Source organism: Rhinolophus sinicus, chromosome 15 (assembly GCF_057876585.1).
Source record: "Rhinolophus sinicus isolate RSI-liver-muscle chromosome 15, RSI-T2T, whole genome shotgun sequence".
Classification (NCBI taxonomy): Eukaryota; Metazoa; Chordata; class Mammalia; order Chiroptera; family Rhinolophidae; genus Rhinolophus; species Rhinolophus sinicus.
Genome location: NC_142515.1, coordinates 64,365,478 through 64,381,758, shown reverse-complemented (window position 1 = coordinate 64,381,758; position 16,281 = coordinate 64,365,478). Strand labels below are relative to the sequence as shown.

At 43.3% G+C, this 16,281-nt stretch overlaps 1 protein-coding gene across 1 annotated transcript in view; it reads right to left on the bottom strand.

Annotated features, from left to right (window-relative positions):
• C15H10orf53 (chromosome 15 C10orf53 homolog) overlaps nucleotides 1–13,301 on the bottom strand; it is a 51,706-nt gene extending 38,405 nt beyond the window's left edge. The window contains exon 1 of the mRNA XM_019730162.1: nucleotides 13,205–13,301. Within this exon, the coding sequence (XP_019585721.1) occupies nucleotides 13,205–13,301 (97 nt within the window). The remainder of the gene's footprint in view (nucleotides 1–13,204) is intronic.
• Nucleotides 13,302–16,281: the final 2,980 nt, after the last annotated feature.

Below are 16,281 nucleotides of genomic sequence, written 5' to 3'. Positions count from 1 at the left end.
CTGGGAAGCTCTTTATCTCTCCATCAACTTTAAATGATAGCCTACTGGGTAAAGAAATCTAGGTTGTAGGCCTTTGTTTTCCATCACTTTGAGTATCTCCTGCCACTCACTCCTGGCCTTCAATGTTTCTGCAGAAAAGTCATTTGATAGTCTTATGGGAGTTCCCTTGTATGTAACCCTCTGTCTTTCTCTTGCTGCTTTTAGGATTCTCTCTTTGTCTTTAACCTTTGCCATTTTAAGTATACTGTGTCTTGGTGTGGACCTATTTGGGTTTATCCTGGTTGGAACTCTCTGCACTTCCTGGGCTTGTATGTTGGTTTCCTTCATCAGGTTAGGGAAGTTTTCGGACATTATTACTTCAAATATGTTCTCGATCCCTTGCTTCCTCTTTTCACCTTCTGGTATTCCTATGATGTGCATGTTGTTGTGTTTGATGTTATCCCAGAGGTCTCTCAAACCATCAGCATTGTTTTTTATTCTTTTTTCTTTCTGTTGTTCTGTTTGGGTGATCTCTGCTAACTTGTCTTCTAAGTCGCTGATTTGATCCTCTGCTTCATCTAATCTGCTGTTAATTCCTTCAAGTGAGTTCTTTATTTCGATGATTGTGTTCTTTAGTTCCAACTGGTTGTTTGTTATGATTTCTACATCCTTCTTGATGTCATCTCTAAGCTCCTTAAACATTCTTATCATCAGTGTTCTGAACCCTGTCTCTGATAGGTTGGTTACCTCTGTTTCATTTGGTTCCATTTCTGGAGGTTTCTTCTGTTCTTTTATTTGGGACATGTTTCTTTGTTTCCCCATTCTGGCTGACTCTCTGTGTTTGCTTCAATGTATTAGGTAGATCCCCTAGAGTTCTTAGTTCTTGCTGGGTTATCTTATGTAGCATGTGTCCTTTATATTTGACTTGCACTACTTCGTTCTTCTCCTCTGCGTGTGCTCCAAAGGTGACTCTTGTGTTGTGTATATTGTCCTGTTAAAGAAGATCTTTAATTGCTTTTCTCTTGTGAGTAGGTGGGGTTAACTCCTAGGGTGAGAAGGTGGGACTTGGCTCTGCCCACTGCAAGGTGTTCTGCTGCGTGAGGGTTGCCCGCTTAAATGTGGTTTGGCCTCTATGGGCTCTTGTGCCTGTAGAGAATTCTTTCTGGGTGTGTCACTTGTAGGTCAAACCCGGTAGTACTCTGGTTTGGTCTGGAGTTGGCCTCTGGGTATGTTGAATCTTGTGCCTCTTAACACATTGCGTATGGATCATGAGAATCTTCACGAGGGATTTAAACCCCGCCGTACGCAATGTGTTAAGCTGGGCCCTGGTAGGGCAATTTCAGAACAAAGCAAATCACCAAGCACAACAACAACAACAAAGAAAAAATCAAATACATTCACATGTAAAAACAATCAACAACCCCCACTCAACACGGGCAAAGATATCAAAAATATAAAGACAAAACAAAACAAAACAAAAAGCAGCGCCAGTCTTGGCTTAAGCCCACCAAGTAATCTCCAGGTTGTCCTCTGCTGTACCAAAGAGTCCCCTGCATATTGTGCAAGCAGAGCTGGTCACCTGGTGCCCAGTGTGACGTTGGGACTACAGATTTAGATGAGTAGGGCTGAGGGGTCTGGATGGTAGTTTCTACAAAGTCAGTGCAGTTTCTGCCCTTGCCTGCACATATGCGCACTGAGAGTAGCACCACCAGCCCTGTGTCCAGTTCTCCTGAGTCTTAGGGCACTTCTTCCGTGTGTGTGTGTGTGTGTGTGTGTGTGTGTGTGTGTGTGGCGGGTGGGAGATTTCTGAGCTGCTGAAAGCTGGCAGCTGCGTCTGCCACTTACTGCTGATCCCTGGAAGTTCCTCCGCAGATGTAATTGCCCTGCCCTAGGCAGACCAGAAAGGGTGGGGGCTGGGGATGGAGGGATCTTCTCTTTCCAAGCCCAGCTGTGTCACATTCTTCCCGCAGGCCAGAAAAGGTGGTGGCTGGGGGCGGCGGAGTCCCCTCTCTCCTAGCCCAGCAAAAACCACACTCCTCCCAGCCTCTTCCCTGGGTCAAAGCCACCCGCCAGTCTTCCCAGAACCCCAGCACCAAGGCTCCTCTGCAATCTGACACTACTCCTCAGTTCAGGGGCCAGTTCAAGTCTCTGGAAGGGCAGGGGTAGGATTGGAAGAGCGGGGGAGAGGGGCCCAGGTATGGAGTTTGTGTCCTTTGTCCGGGCTAGGGCTTAACTGGAGGTATCAGCTGAGGTTATTGCCTCAAATGCTGGATATGCTGCCCCCTCGGTGGGAGAGATCAGCTGTGGGACGCAGGGAAAGAGCCCACCTCCTGGCTTTTGTGTTCTCTGTTCCGTCCTGGGATCCCCTGTGTCTCTGCAGCTGTGGGTGTTGGCGACGTTTTCACAGCCACAGGTACGGACTGCGTTTCCACTGTGGCAGATGCGGATCGCGTCTGCACTCCGCTCCCTACCCTCTTCCCCTGCTTGCCCAATTTCCCCACCTGCAAGTAATCCTTGCACGAGTCTCTTAGCTGTTCTGCGTGATGAGCAGAGAGTCCTTTGATGGGTTATAAATGTCCCGTTTCTGATAAGATCTGGAGGAGAACTCAAAAAGTGCGCCCCGCTGCCGCCATTCCTATGACGTCCGCTTGTCTATTAGCTTTTATCTGTTCCTGTATGTGAAGTGATTTCTGTGCTGTGATCAGGGGTTGAGTAAATTCCCCCTTTTCGTCTCATTCTCCCAAGCAGCGGAGATATGGGATGAAGTTGTGTTGTGCAGGGCGTCCTGCGGGGTCTCTGCTCCCGCTCCCCACAAGAGAATGCAGGACATGGTGAGGCCAAAAAGGAACACCCACGGAGCCATAGGTAGGGGAGTCATACCACTATATTCCCTCTGGCGGCACTATACTCTCACTGGAGGCTGGATCCACACTGTCCGCAACAGCCATCCTAACTGCAATCCGCGCTTGCCAGCCCAGCCACCATCTTCTTGCTAGCCCCCACTTTTTGCTAGTGTAGCCACAGCAGTTATATTAGTGGCCAATGGCTCACTGATTACAGCTGATGGCCAACTAGCCACAGCTGATGGCCATCCAATCACAGTTGAGCCAACACCTTTCTATGTGAGGCCGAGCCAACACCTTTCTATGTGAGGCCGAGAGCCTGGAAACTGTTCTTTGGGGCTCTGTCCCCACAAGTTGCTTTCTGTATGAGATGAGATTGCTTTTCTGTCTGTGCTGTGAGGCTTTTTACTGCATGTGAGGTGATGGTTAGCTTAAGGTTAAAAACAATTCTGTGCTGTGATTAGGGGTTGAGTTAATTCTCTCTTTGGTCTCATTCTTCTGAGAAGGGGAGATATGAGATGATGTTGCTTTCTGTCTGTTTCTCCCTCATCAGCAGATGAAGTGAAGAAGTAGCTAAGGTATATCAGGATGACGTGATAGGCACGTTGTCAGGCTTTGGAAGACCTTGGGCTGATGGCCCCAACCAGGAACAGTAGTTCATCTGCTTGTCCAGATGAACTAGCCCTTTAGCCAGATAAGAAATATTTTTATCACACTAACTGCCAGGTCCTCCTGGAACTGGCCCTTCCCGGAGGGGGAGGCAGGAATAAGGAGCTTGGCTGTAAGGTACATCTGAGAAAATATATGATAGACCTCATTTGGCAGTGTAATTTTTATCATTTTGTCATTTGTCATTGGTGATTCTTCATCGTTCTAACATATTGAAGACTTCCAGCAACATGCAGCTTAGAACACCAGGGGATGTCCTGACTTCCAGCCATGAACCTGGTGAGGTCTGCCTGGTTCCTGGCCTCTATAGTGTTGTTCCCCATGGTTAGCCTTCTTGAGAACTTGTTAGCATCTTGAAAACTTTATGCAGCTTGCAGCTACAACATCAGAAGATGTTTTAACTTCCAACAACAAGAACAGCAACAATGACAACAGCAACAACATTCTTCAGATTATTAACTCCTTGAAAACTTGTATGTAGCTTGCAGTTTATAGCATCAGAAGACACCCTGACTTCTAACAACAACAACAACAACAGCAGCAGCATTCTTGGGAACTAACAAGCAGCAGTGTGGGAGACGCCTGAGTTTCTCTCAGCTGCAGACCTGGCAAGGTTTTGATTTATAACTTTTCCAGTGCTGTTTTACCCCAGTTTGGTGAGCTTTTGGCATCTACTATAATAGTTACTGTTGTGTAAAGCTTATTATTGCTTTTTGATACTCCTTACTAATGTTATTTATGTATTTAACCAAGTGATTTTTGATCAATAGCAAACATATGTTGGGATCTCTTAAACTTATATGTATACTCCTTTGACATGACATTGTTATCAACGTGTATAGTTTAGTCTTAACCACCTTTACTTTCTGTCATTAGCACATTCTTTTAAGTGCCTTTGTCTTTTGCTATTACATAATGCTAAATAAATTGATTAGATATTGCAAAATAAATAAATTGATTAATTCCCCACTCTAGTGTGCTTTTTCCCTTTCTTTTCCTCACCCCCCATCATTACACAGACCAAGTAAATAATGATAGAGAAACAGGAAAATCTTAACTGAAAATCTTGGCATGAGAAAGGTGTGTGCAAAAATGGATCTCACCAATGAACAAAAGCAAAGGTGAGTTGAAGTTTGCGAAGACCTTTTGGAGAGGCAAGACAATGTTTTGGGCCGTGTTATCACTGGTGATGAAATTTGCGTCTACCAACCCGACCCTGAAACAAAGCGTCAAAGTGCACAATGGAAGTCAGCCAATTCTCCACGACCAAAAATGTTCCATCAGTCCAAATCAAGAGTCAAAATGATGTTGCTGACTTTTTTTGATATCAGAGGGATTATTCATTATGAATTTATACCAATTGTGCAAACAGTTAACCAAGTTTACTATTTGGAAGCGCTGAAAAGGCTGTGTGAAAAAGTTAAGACAACCTGATCTTTTTGCCAACAATTCATGGCTCTTGCATCACGACAATGCACCAGCTCACACGGCACTGTCTGTGAGGGAGTTTTTAGTCAGTAAACAAATAACTGTATTGGAACACCCTCCCTAATCACCTGATCTGGCCCCCATGACTTCTTTCTTTACCCAAATATAAAGGAAATATTGAAAGGAAGACATTTTTATGACATTCAGGACATCGAGTAACATGATGACTGCTCTGATGGTCATTCCAGAACAAGAGTTCCAAAATTGCTTTGAAGGGTGGACTAGGCACAGGTGTTGGCACATAGCTTTCCAAATGGAGTACTTTGAAGGTGACTGTAGTGATATTCAGTAATGAGGTATGTAGCACTTTTTCTAGGATAAGTTCGTGAATTTAAGTGTCAGACCTCCTGGTAAAAGAAAGTAATCTAGTTTCCTTCCTTCCTTTCTTCCCTCCCTCCCTCCCTCCCTCCCTCCCTCCCTCCCTCCCTCCCTCCCTCCCTCCCTCCTTCCTTCCTTCCTTCCTTCCTTCCTTCCTTCCTTCCTTCCTTCCTTCCTTTCTTCTCCATGTAGCTGTCCAGTTTTCCCAGCACCATTTATAGAAGAAACTATCTTTACCCTATTGTATATTCTTGCTTCCTTTGTCATAGATTAAATGACCATATAAGCCTGGGTTTATTTCTGGGCTCTCTATTTTGTTCCGTTGATCTATGTGCCTGTTTTTTTTGCCAGTATCGTGCTGTTTTGGTTACTATATAGCCTGGTAGTATAGTTTGATATCAAGTTGTATGATACCTTCAACTTTGTTCTTTTATTTCAAGATTGCTTTGACTTTTGGGGTCTTTTGTAGTTCCATATAAGTTTTAGGATGACTTGTTCTTGCACTGAATCTGTAGATTGCCTTGGGTAGTGTGGACATTTTAACAATGCTCTTTCCTATATTTTCTTATTCATATTTTTGATCTTTTGCTTTCCTTCTTAAAGAAAACACTTTGACATTTCTTGTTATACTTATTTAGTGGAGATGAACTACTTTAGCCTTTTCTTGTCTGGGAAATTTTATGTCTCTTTCAATGCTAAATGATAGCTTTGCTGAGTAGAGCAATCTTGATTGTAAGTCTTTACCTTTCATCACTTTGAATATTTTGAGTCATTCTTTTCTGACCTGTAACGTTTCTATTGAGAAATCATCTGACAGTCTTATGGGAGCTCCCTTGTATGTAACTAACTGCTTTTCTCTTGCTGCTTTTAAGATTGTTTGTCTTTAACCTTTGGTGTTTTCATTATGATGTGACTTGATGTGGGCCTCTTTGACTTCCTCTTCTTTTGGGCTCTTTGTGCTTCCTGGGCTTGGATGGCTATTTCCTCTCCCAAGTTAGGGAATTTTTTCATCATTATTTCTTTAAATAGGTTTTCAATGCCTTGCTCTCTCTCTTCTCCTTCTGGTACCCCTATGATGTAAATGTTGGTACACTTGGTATTGTCCCAGAAGCCCTTACACTATCCTCATTTTTAAAATATATTTATTTTATTTATTTATTTATTTATTTATTTATTTATTTATTTATTTATCTTTTGCTGTTTCAATTGGACGTTTTCTACTACCTTGTCTTCCAAATTGTTGATTTGATCCTCTGCTTCATCTAGTCTGCTGGTGATTCCTTCTAGTGCATTCTTATTTCAGTTATTGCATTCTTCACTTTTGATGTTGTTTTTTATGGTTTCTACCATGTTTCCCTGAATATAAGACCTAACTGGAATAGAAGCCCTATCATGACTTTTACTAAGACATCCCCTGAAAATAAGCCTTAATGTGTCTTTTGGAGCAAAACTAAATATAAGACCCAGTCTTATTTTCGGGGAAACACGATAGGGCTTATTTTCAGGGGATGTCTTATTAAAAATCATGCTAGTGCTTATTTTCCAGTTAGGTCTTATTTGGGGGGAAACATGGTATGTCCTGTTTTGTGCTTGCAATATCTTTGTTGAAGATCTCACTAAGTTCCTTGAGCATCCCTATAATCATTATTTTGAACTCTATCCCTGGTAGGTAGCTTGCCTTCATTTTATTTAGTTCTTTTTCTGGATTGTTCTCCTGTTCTTTCATTTGGAATGCATTTCTTTGTTTTCTCATTTTGGCTGCCTCACTGTGTCTGTTTATATGTATTAGGTAGATATGCTACATCTTCCAGTCTTGGCCAGGTGGCCTTATGTAGCAGGTGTCTTGTAGGATTCAGTGGGAGTCTCCCTGGCCACCTCAGCCAGGTGCTCCAGGAGTGTCTCTTGTGTGGGTTGTATGTGCTCTCCTGTTCTTATTGAGAATTGATTGCTTTTCGTACATCAGTGGGTGGGATTGACCCTCAGGCTGACTGGTTGTGGGATTTGGCCATGTCCACAGCTTATGAGCTGCTGTGTGGGTTTTGCTCCAGCAGGTTCTGGTGCCTGTTGAGACCACTCTTTTTGTGTGTCACTTGTGGGGCTAATTGGGGAGTACTCTGCTATGGTCTGAAGTCAACTTCCAAGTATCTTGGTTCTGGGACCTCTTGGGAGGGGTTCTGTTGCAGGCCCAGGTCAGCGACTGCCTGTGACTGGCCAGGGGCTACATGGTAGGAAGTAAAAAGTAATCCCCAGTTGTATGCTATCTGTGTTAAACCTGAAGGCAGGTGGGAGAAGCCACAGTGAGAAAAAAGACAGCTGCCACCGGTACCAGACCTGGGGTAATGCCACAAACAGCCAGGGCACCTGGCTCCCTTAAGGTTCAGCCACTGATAAAGCTTTGTTCAGTATGCAAGTTGGGTGAGGCAGAGTCTCAGGGAGTATATAAACATAGCAGAGTGGGAAAAGTTGTGGTCACCAGGTTAATGTAGACTTTGGTTTGGTGCCAGTGCTGAGCCTAGAGTGACTCAGCAAAAGTTTCAGAGCACACTGAGGCCAGTTGCCACCTACCTGGGGCCTGTGGACTTCTATAGTTTTCTAAGAAGGAGTGCAATGCGGGAGGGGCTGACTGTTTGCTGAGGAAGTCCCTCTGGCAGTGTTCAAGTTGGGTGTGGTGGGGTCCCAGCTGAGTCAGCAGGGTGGAAGAGCAGAGCTCACCAGACCAATCAGATTCAGATTTGGCCTGTGGGGTGGGCTCACCATAGGAAAGATGGCGCCTGTCTGCTGGCTACATGGGAGGAGGACTCCTCTCTGAGAAAATGCCAACTGTCCTCCCATCCTCCTCCTGAACCCACACACCTCAGTCTTTCCCTGCCCCCCCCATATGTGTCTAAGACTCCCTGGGTCACCATCTCTCTGCTGGAGTCCAAGGTGAGTGACTGCAAGCAAGTTAGCCCGTATGTGAGCCATTTAGGAGAACGTCTGGGTTTCTTGCATCTTTCTGTCCCACCCGAACAGTCAGAATCCCCACTTTTTTTTACAGCCAGATGTAGTGGAGGCTCCTCTTCCCAGCATTAGTATTCCAGGCTGGGGAGCCTGGTGTGGGAGGTTCAGGTGCCTCGCTCCTCTGGGAGAAACTCCATGGCTGAGATATCTATCCCTTCTGATTCTCAACTGCCACAGAGAGGTTGGGGCCCATTCTGCATCTTCACCTCTCCTACCAGTCTAGATGTGGTTTCTTTAGAGCTTTACATATAGGACTTCTGTTTGGCTAGACTTCAGATGGTTCTCCAGGTTGATTGTTCTATAATTTAGTTATAATTTTGATGTGTCCATGGAAGGATGCAGGCACGGTGTTCATCTATTCCACCATCTTGGATCTCTTATCTGTACTTGAGTCTTGATTGCTGTTTGCACATTGGTGGGTGAGAGAGACCCAAAGGCTGACTGGCTGTGAGAGCTGGCTATGACTACAATGGACACGCTGTTGTGTAGGGGCTGATTCCACAGAGCAGGAGTCACTTTAGTTAGGTTCTGGTGTCAGCCAAGTCTGTCCTTCAAGTTTGTTTTTTGTGGAGCTGTTTGGGTGGTACTCTGGTGTGTTCTGAAGCTGGTCATCAGACGTATTGCTTCTGGAGCCTTTTGTGAACGGTTCTGGTGCAGACCACGATCGGTGGCCATTTATGTCTACCTTGGAGCAGCCTGGTGGGAGCTACAAAGTGACCTGCTGTTGGTTGCCACTTGTTCTGTGCTTATAGGTGTTTGGGAGAAGCTATACTGGGAACTGAGGACAGCTGCCATTAGTTCCAGGCTTGGCACCCTTTTGTGGGTACCACAATGTGAGTTGAGGCCAGCTGCCAATTCGGCTGAGCTTATGGCCACTTAATTGAGGCTATGTTCCCAGCTACCACTGGCCACAGCTTATTGAGGTCTGGAGGCCACCTGATGGGAATTGCAATGCAAGTTGAGATCTATTGCTGCTTGTGCCAGGCTTGTGTTCACTTAGCAAGAGGTACAGAAGTCTGCTGCTTGTTTGAGGTGTGTGGACCTTTGAGAGATTTGTGGGAAATCTGTAGTGTCAGCTGAGGCAGGCTGCTTGTGTGGAAAATCTGCTGGAAGCTGCTGAAAAAGCAGCTGGAACCAGGCATGTGAGTTGGGTGGAGCAAGGTCTCAGGAAATCATCAGGGTGGGGTGACCAGTGTTATCCATGCTAATGAAGAGTACAGATTCAGCACCTACCTGCACTGTGGCTGGAGGGTTCAACAAAGAAACAATACCACCTGCCAGCATTTCCATCCCTGGAGAAAACTGCCCTAATCCCTGCCTCTCCAGCCCTCATCCTGAAGCTAGTTAATTTTGTTCCTCTCCATACGTCCCTGGCACTTTTAGAGATGTTTCTCTTGGCTGGAGCCTTGAGCAAGTGAGTTTTTAAGTGAGGGAGTCCATGCACAGGCCCCTCAAGGCTGCAGCAGCCCTCTCTGTCACTTGGATACAAACCCTACTGTTTTTCTCAGCCATTTGTTATGGGCATTTCTCTTCCTGGCAGTAGTACCTCGGGCTGGGGAGCCCAGTGTGGAGCTTGGACCCCTTTATCCTCAGGGGAGACTTCTACAGCTAAGATATTCCTCCTTATTCTTCGTCTCCACACTGTGGGTGTGGGACCTGCCCATTCTGTGTCTCTTCCCCTCCTACCAGTCTTGTTGTGGCTTCTTTTTTGTGTCCTTAGGTATAGGAATTCTGTTCAGCTAGTTGTCAGGTGGTTGTCAAGAGTGGCTGTTCTATAATTTAGTTGTAATTTTGATGTGGTTGTGGGAGGAGGTGAGCAAGGCGTTTACCTACTCTGCCATCTTGACTAGAAGTTCCCACATGAATATCTTTTGAGTGAAGTTGGACCCTTATCTTACTTACACCAGATACAAAAATTAGCTCAAAATGGGTCAAAGATCCAAATTTAGAAAATATAAAACTTTTAGAAGAAAACGTAGGGGCAAATCTACATGACCTTAGATTTGGCAACAATTTCTTAAACATCAAAAGCACAGGGAACAAATGGAAAACCAGAAAAACAGAGCTTCATAAAATTAAAAACTTTTGTGCATCAGAGTACACTATTAAGTAAGTGAAAAGACAACCTACAGAATGGGAAAAATTATTTGCAAATAATATATCTGACAAGGGTCTAGTATCTGGATTATATAAAGCATACTTCCAACCGAACAACAAAAGGAATGATCTAATTAAATAATGAGCAAAGAACTTGAATAGACATTTCTTCAAAGAAGATACACAAATGTCCAATAAGCACAAGAAAAGCTGCTTAACATCATTAGTCGCTAGAGAAGTGCAAATAAAATCCACAATGATATTCCAGTTCACACCTACTTAGATAGCTATAATTAAAAAAAAAAGTGCAAGTGTTGGCGAGGATGTGGAGAAATTGGAATCCTCATACATTGCTAGGGACAATGTTAAAATGGTGCAGCCGCTGTGGAAAACAGTTCGGAAGTTCTTCAAAAAGTTAAACATAGAATTACCATATGACCCAGAAATTCTACTCCTAGGTATACAGCCCCCCCATCCAAATTGAAAACAGGACTCAGATACTTTTACACCCATGTTCATAGCAGCAGTATTTACAATAACCAAAAGATGGAAACAAGTGAAGTGTTCCTAAACAGATGAATGTATAAACAAAATGTGGTATATACATATTAATAGAATATTGTTTGGCTATATAAAAGAAGGAAATACTAACACATGCTACAACATGGATGAAACTTCAAAATATTCTAGTGAAATAAGTTAGACACAAAAGGACAAATATCGTATGGTTTTACTTACAAAAGTATCTAGAATGGAAAAATTCATAGAGACAGGAATTACCATAGAGGTTAGCAGGAGCTGGGGGGAGGAAGGAATAGGGTGTTACTGCTTAGTGGATAGAATTTTTTTGGGGGGGGGTATTAAAAATTTTTTGAAATAGATAGTGGTGATGGTTGCATAACATTTTGAATATCATTAATGGCACTGAATTGTACACTTAAAATAGTTAAACTGGCAAATTTTATGCAATATGTATTTTACCACAATAAAAAAATAGTACAAAAAGAAAAAGAAGTAGCTGAACTAAGATAGAAAATGTGAGAGTCATTTAGGAAGGAGGAGCTGGTAACCACTAAGGCTGGGGTGAAGGAAAAAAAATGTCTGCAAAAATTAAAAGCTTAGAGACAGGAAGTAAAACGGCTCAGAGAACTCTTGAATGTAGACTCTTTTCCAGCAGTGTAAGATCCACCTTGTTTTTAAAGAAATGCTGTAGCTGCTTAGTCTCATCATTTAGTGAACATAAACTAAAGGTGGGTTATGAGGTGAGGGGTCAGTTGGTGGGGCTCATCAGATGGGGAAGAAGCAAAAAGTCAGTTATTTAGTCAGTGTCCTTAGCCAAGACTACAAAACATTTTAAGCACCACCAAATAACAGTGAGCTATTTGTAACACAATTTCTCAATCAACTTTTCTCTCAGCGAAAGCAATTTTTTCTGCTGATTGAAATCCTCCCCATTCTCCAAATTAGAACTCAAATGCCACCTCCTCTAGGAGGCCTTCCCTGATTGCTGATTTTGTACCCTCTGGCCTCGCACAGCAGTTTGCCTGGAAAATTCTAGGTTTGGGTCATATACTGGAGTTCATGAAGTCTCATTCCTGGGCTCTCTTCTCTCTCTGTATGTTCTCCCCAAGTCAATGACCCCATACCTTTCTATCTCCAGCTCAGACTTTTTTCTGTGAACTCCAGAACTGCGGAACCGACTCAATACTTCCACCCACATAGCTGAAAGCACATGAAGTTTAATAATGTCCAAATGGAGCATGTTTGTCCAGTTGAACAGCTTTGGTGTTCTCACTTGCAGTGTAGAGCACTTCCATCCACCAGCACTTGGCTCAAGCCAGAACTGACTGGATCTGGAGGACAGCCTCTTGATGGTTGCCTTCCATCTTCATCCTTTTAGGGAGTGCCATTACTTTTACTTTAATCCACCACCCCTTTATTCTGTCCTGGCCCAAGCTACTATCATCTCTCCCCTGGACCACCCAACAGCCTCCTGACTTGTCTCCATGCTTCCATTCTTGCTCCCCTCTAATCTTGCTCCCCTCTAAGCAGCCACAGTTTCATCTCCCTGCCTAAAACTTTTATATGGCCCTGAAGGATTTGTCTCTATCTCTCCAACCTCATCTTCCCTTCAGTTCAACAGATACATCATTTGTTCATGCTTCCAGCCTTTGCAGATATTAGTCCCTCCATTCAGAATGCTATTTCTTCTCTTGACAAGTTAGTTTCTTCTTACTCTTTAAAGCTCTACTCAAATGTAATTCTAGCAAATAAACCTTTCCAGATCTTTGGCCTTCCCCCTTCAATTACGGCCAGTGTCAGGACCTACTATGATTACATTCCTCTGTCCGAGGCTTAGCACTTCTGTAAATTAGTAGTCAACAATGAGAAGCTCACTTGAAGGGTATTTATCTTTGTTCACCGGTATGTCCCCAATGCCTGGAAGAGCATCTGCCCTACATTAGGTGCCCAGTAAAGGTTGTTGAATGAGTGAATGATCAAGAGATAGGCTCATTTTCCAGGTAGTCATATGACCTTGGAAAAGTCACTTACTATTCCTGATCCTCAGTTTTCCAGTGGGCCCAGAGCACATGTTTGTTCCCTTTCTTATATTGAAGCAGTGGAAGCCAGAGGAAGATGCTAAATCATCCTGGGGTGGTGAGGGCTCACGGAAGACTCTCCAGAGGAGGTGGCACTTGGTCTGGGTCTGAGGAAGTATGGAGATCTACAGCACAGCCTGCACAGATGCTCAGAGGCTAGGGTATAGTTAGCGCACACAGCTAGGTGGCCCTCTGTCGCTCGCTGCCCACCTTGCAGACCCTCCAGGCGGAAGGTGCGGTGCTCCACGGACAGGCCGACTGCACTGTAAGGGCCATAGCGCAGGATGACCAACGCATTCTTGGGCATGGCTGGGCCCACGTGCCAGGGCTACAGCGCAACACACACTGCTAGGCAACTGCTCTTCAGCCCTGTAGGAGTGGGCGTGGCCATGAGCGGATGGGCGTGGCCAGAGCCGGGGAAGGGGGAGCTTGAAGACCCACAAGAGCCTGGCTTAGGGCGTAAGGAGATCAGGAATTTCCCTTCCTGGATACCTGCACCACCTAATGTGCACCCACCACTGAGGTGCAAAACGGCACAGTGCTGGTGGGAAATGACTTGCTTTCGCGACCCTCACAGCCAGGTAAACATGAGATTTCAACCTGATATGGCAAATGTTGATAAATAACAACAGCCAACATTTACAGCCGGTTACAGAAAGTACGTGTCAGGCGACATGCTAAACACTTTCCATATGTCATCTCATTTAATCATTTTACCATCCCTATAAAGTAGGTTGTGTTGTGTTATTTTGTATTTACAAAACTGAGGCCCAGAGGGTCCAAATAACCTTCCCAGGCAAGTCAGGATTGAAAACCCTTGTGAAGTGGCTATGTATCGATTTCTTTTTATTTATCTTGCCTGAGATTTGTTGAGATTCTTGAAACTGTGAATTTAAGTCCGTCTGTTTTGGAAAAATTGGAGCCATTATCTCATCACATATTGTTTCTGTCCCATTTTCTCACTTTTCAGGGACTCCAGGTGAATGTATGTTATACCTTGTCACTGTATTCTTTATGTCTCTTCTCTTCTGTGTTTTTCTTCCATGCTTCTTTGGGGATTGTTTGTATGTGAGTATTCATTCATTCTTTTTTACCTGTAATCCAGTTTACTAATTTTCTCTGCAGCTGTGTCTTAACTGCTATTAAAGCCATCAATTAGGTTGTTTATGTCAATTATTTAAGTTTTCAATACTAGAATTTTAGCTTGGTGCCTTTTCAAATATGCTGTACCACTTTTTAAATAATGATCTATTAGAATGATACTATTATTTTTATTCTTTAAGCTGTTGATGAGTAAATAAAAATAAGATATTTTCTAATATTAAATTAACTTGCATTCTTGGATAAACCTGGTGTCGTGCGGGGTCTCTGGTCCCGCTCCCCATACAAGAACGCAGGATATGGTGAGGCCAAAAAGGAACACCCACGGAGCCATAGGTAGGGGAGTCATACCACTATATTCTCTCTGGCGGCACTATACTCTCACTGGAGGCTGGATCCACACTGTCCGCAAACCGCCATCCACACTTGCCAGCCCAGCCGCCATCTTCTTGCTAGCCCCCATTTTTTTTTCTTTTCCTCTCTGCTAGCGTAGCCACAGCAGTTATATTGTGGCCCAATGGCTCACTGGTTACAGCTGACGGCCAACTAGCCACAGCTGATGGCCATGCAATCACAGTTGGCCATTTACTACCTGAGCCAGCACCTGTCTATGTGAGGCCGAGAGCCTGGAAACTACTTTCTGGGGCTCTGCCCCCACACCTGGCTTGGTCATTGGTATATTATCTTTTTTATATACTGTTAGAATTTGCTTGCTAACATTTTGTTTAGGATTTCTGGATGTATATGCATGAGTGACATGGGCATGTAGCTTTTTCTTTTTTGTATGTCCTACTCTGATTTGGATATTAAAGTAGGTTCAGAGAATAAATAAGGGAGTATAGAAAAGAAAGAATATCCCCTTATTTATTTTATATACAATTAAAATGATCACTTCTTTGAACATTTTGTAGAACATGTCTGTAAAATTTTATGTTCCTCTTTCCCCTTCCCTGAGTGGGAAGATTTTAAACTACTGCTTCAGTTTATTTAAGATTTATAAGAAATTTTATTTCTTCTTTCATCAGTTTTAGTAAATGATATTTTTCTAAGAATTTTTCTATTTGTATCTAAATTTTCAAATTTATTGACATACAGTGTTTGATGTTGTCGTGGGGGGCATCCAGCGGGGTCTCTGCTCCCGCTCCCCACATAAGAACGCAGGATAGGGTGAGGCCAAAAAGGAACACCCATGGAGCCATAGATAAGGAAGTCACACCACTTATAGTCTCGTTGGCGGCATCCGCCTCTCTGCAATCCGCTCTTGCCAGCTCAGCCACCATCTTCTTGCTAGCCCCCATTTTTTTCTGCTAGCGTACCCACAGCAGTTATATTAGTGGCCAATGGCTCACTGGTTACAGCTGACGGCCAACTAGCCACAGCTGATGGCCATGCAATCACAGTTGATGGCCATTTACTACCTGAGCCAGCACCTTTCTATGTGAGGCCAAGAGCCTGGAAACTGCTTTCTGGGGCTCTGTCCCCACAGATGTATTTTATTTTTTAATGTCTATGGTAGTTATATCAACTTCTTATTCAGAATATTTATTTCTGACTTTCTCTTTTTTAAATTAGTTTTTCTGGAGAATTGTCTATTTTGTTAGTCTTAAAAAAGGCAACTTTTGCTTTGCTTAGCTTCTCTGTTATTTTTTTCTCCTCCTTTATTGATAGCTGTTTTTAATCTTATTACTTTGAGTTTACTGTTCCTTCTGCTTTCTTTGAGTCTACTGTTTGATTCTTTTTCTTTTTCTTTTTTATTTTTCAAGTTATACTTAAGTCATCTATTTTCAGTCTTTCTTTTTTTCTAATGTATTTTAAGCTGTAAATTTCCTCCAAAGCATAATTTTTGCTGTATCCCAGATGTTTTGATATGAGGATCTTTATCATTCTGCTCTAAATTTTAAAATTTTCATTATTATTTCTTCTTTGAGCCTGAGTTTTAGAAAGACATCTTTCTCTGCTTGTGAAATATTCTTAGCCATTTTCTCTTTGACTAATGCTTTTCCCCCATTTTCTCTAATCTCTTCTTCCTGAACTCCTACATGTATCTTCCCTGTATTTTCATTTCGTTTTAATGTTAAACATATCTATGAGTCACCTATTCTTTCCAGGCTTTCTGATGTTAATTCTCCTGTTTGTTTTCCCTCCTGTACTGCTTTCCCTCCTGTGAGCCATGTCTCACCACAACC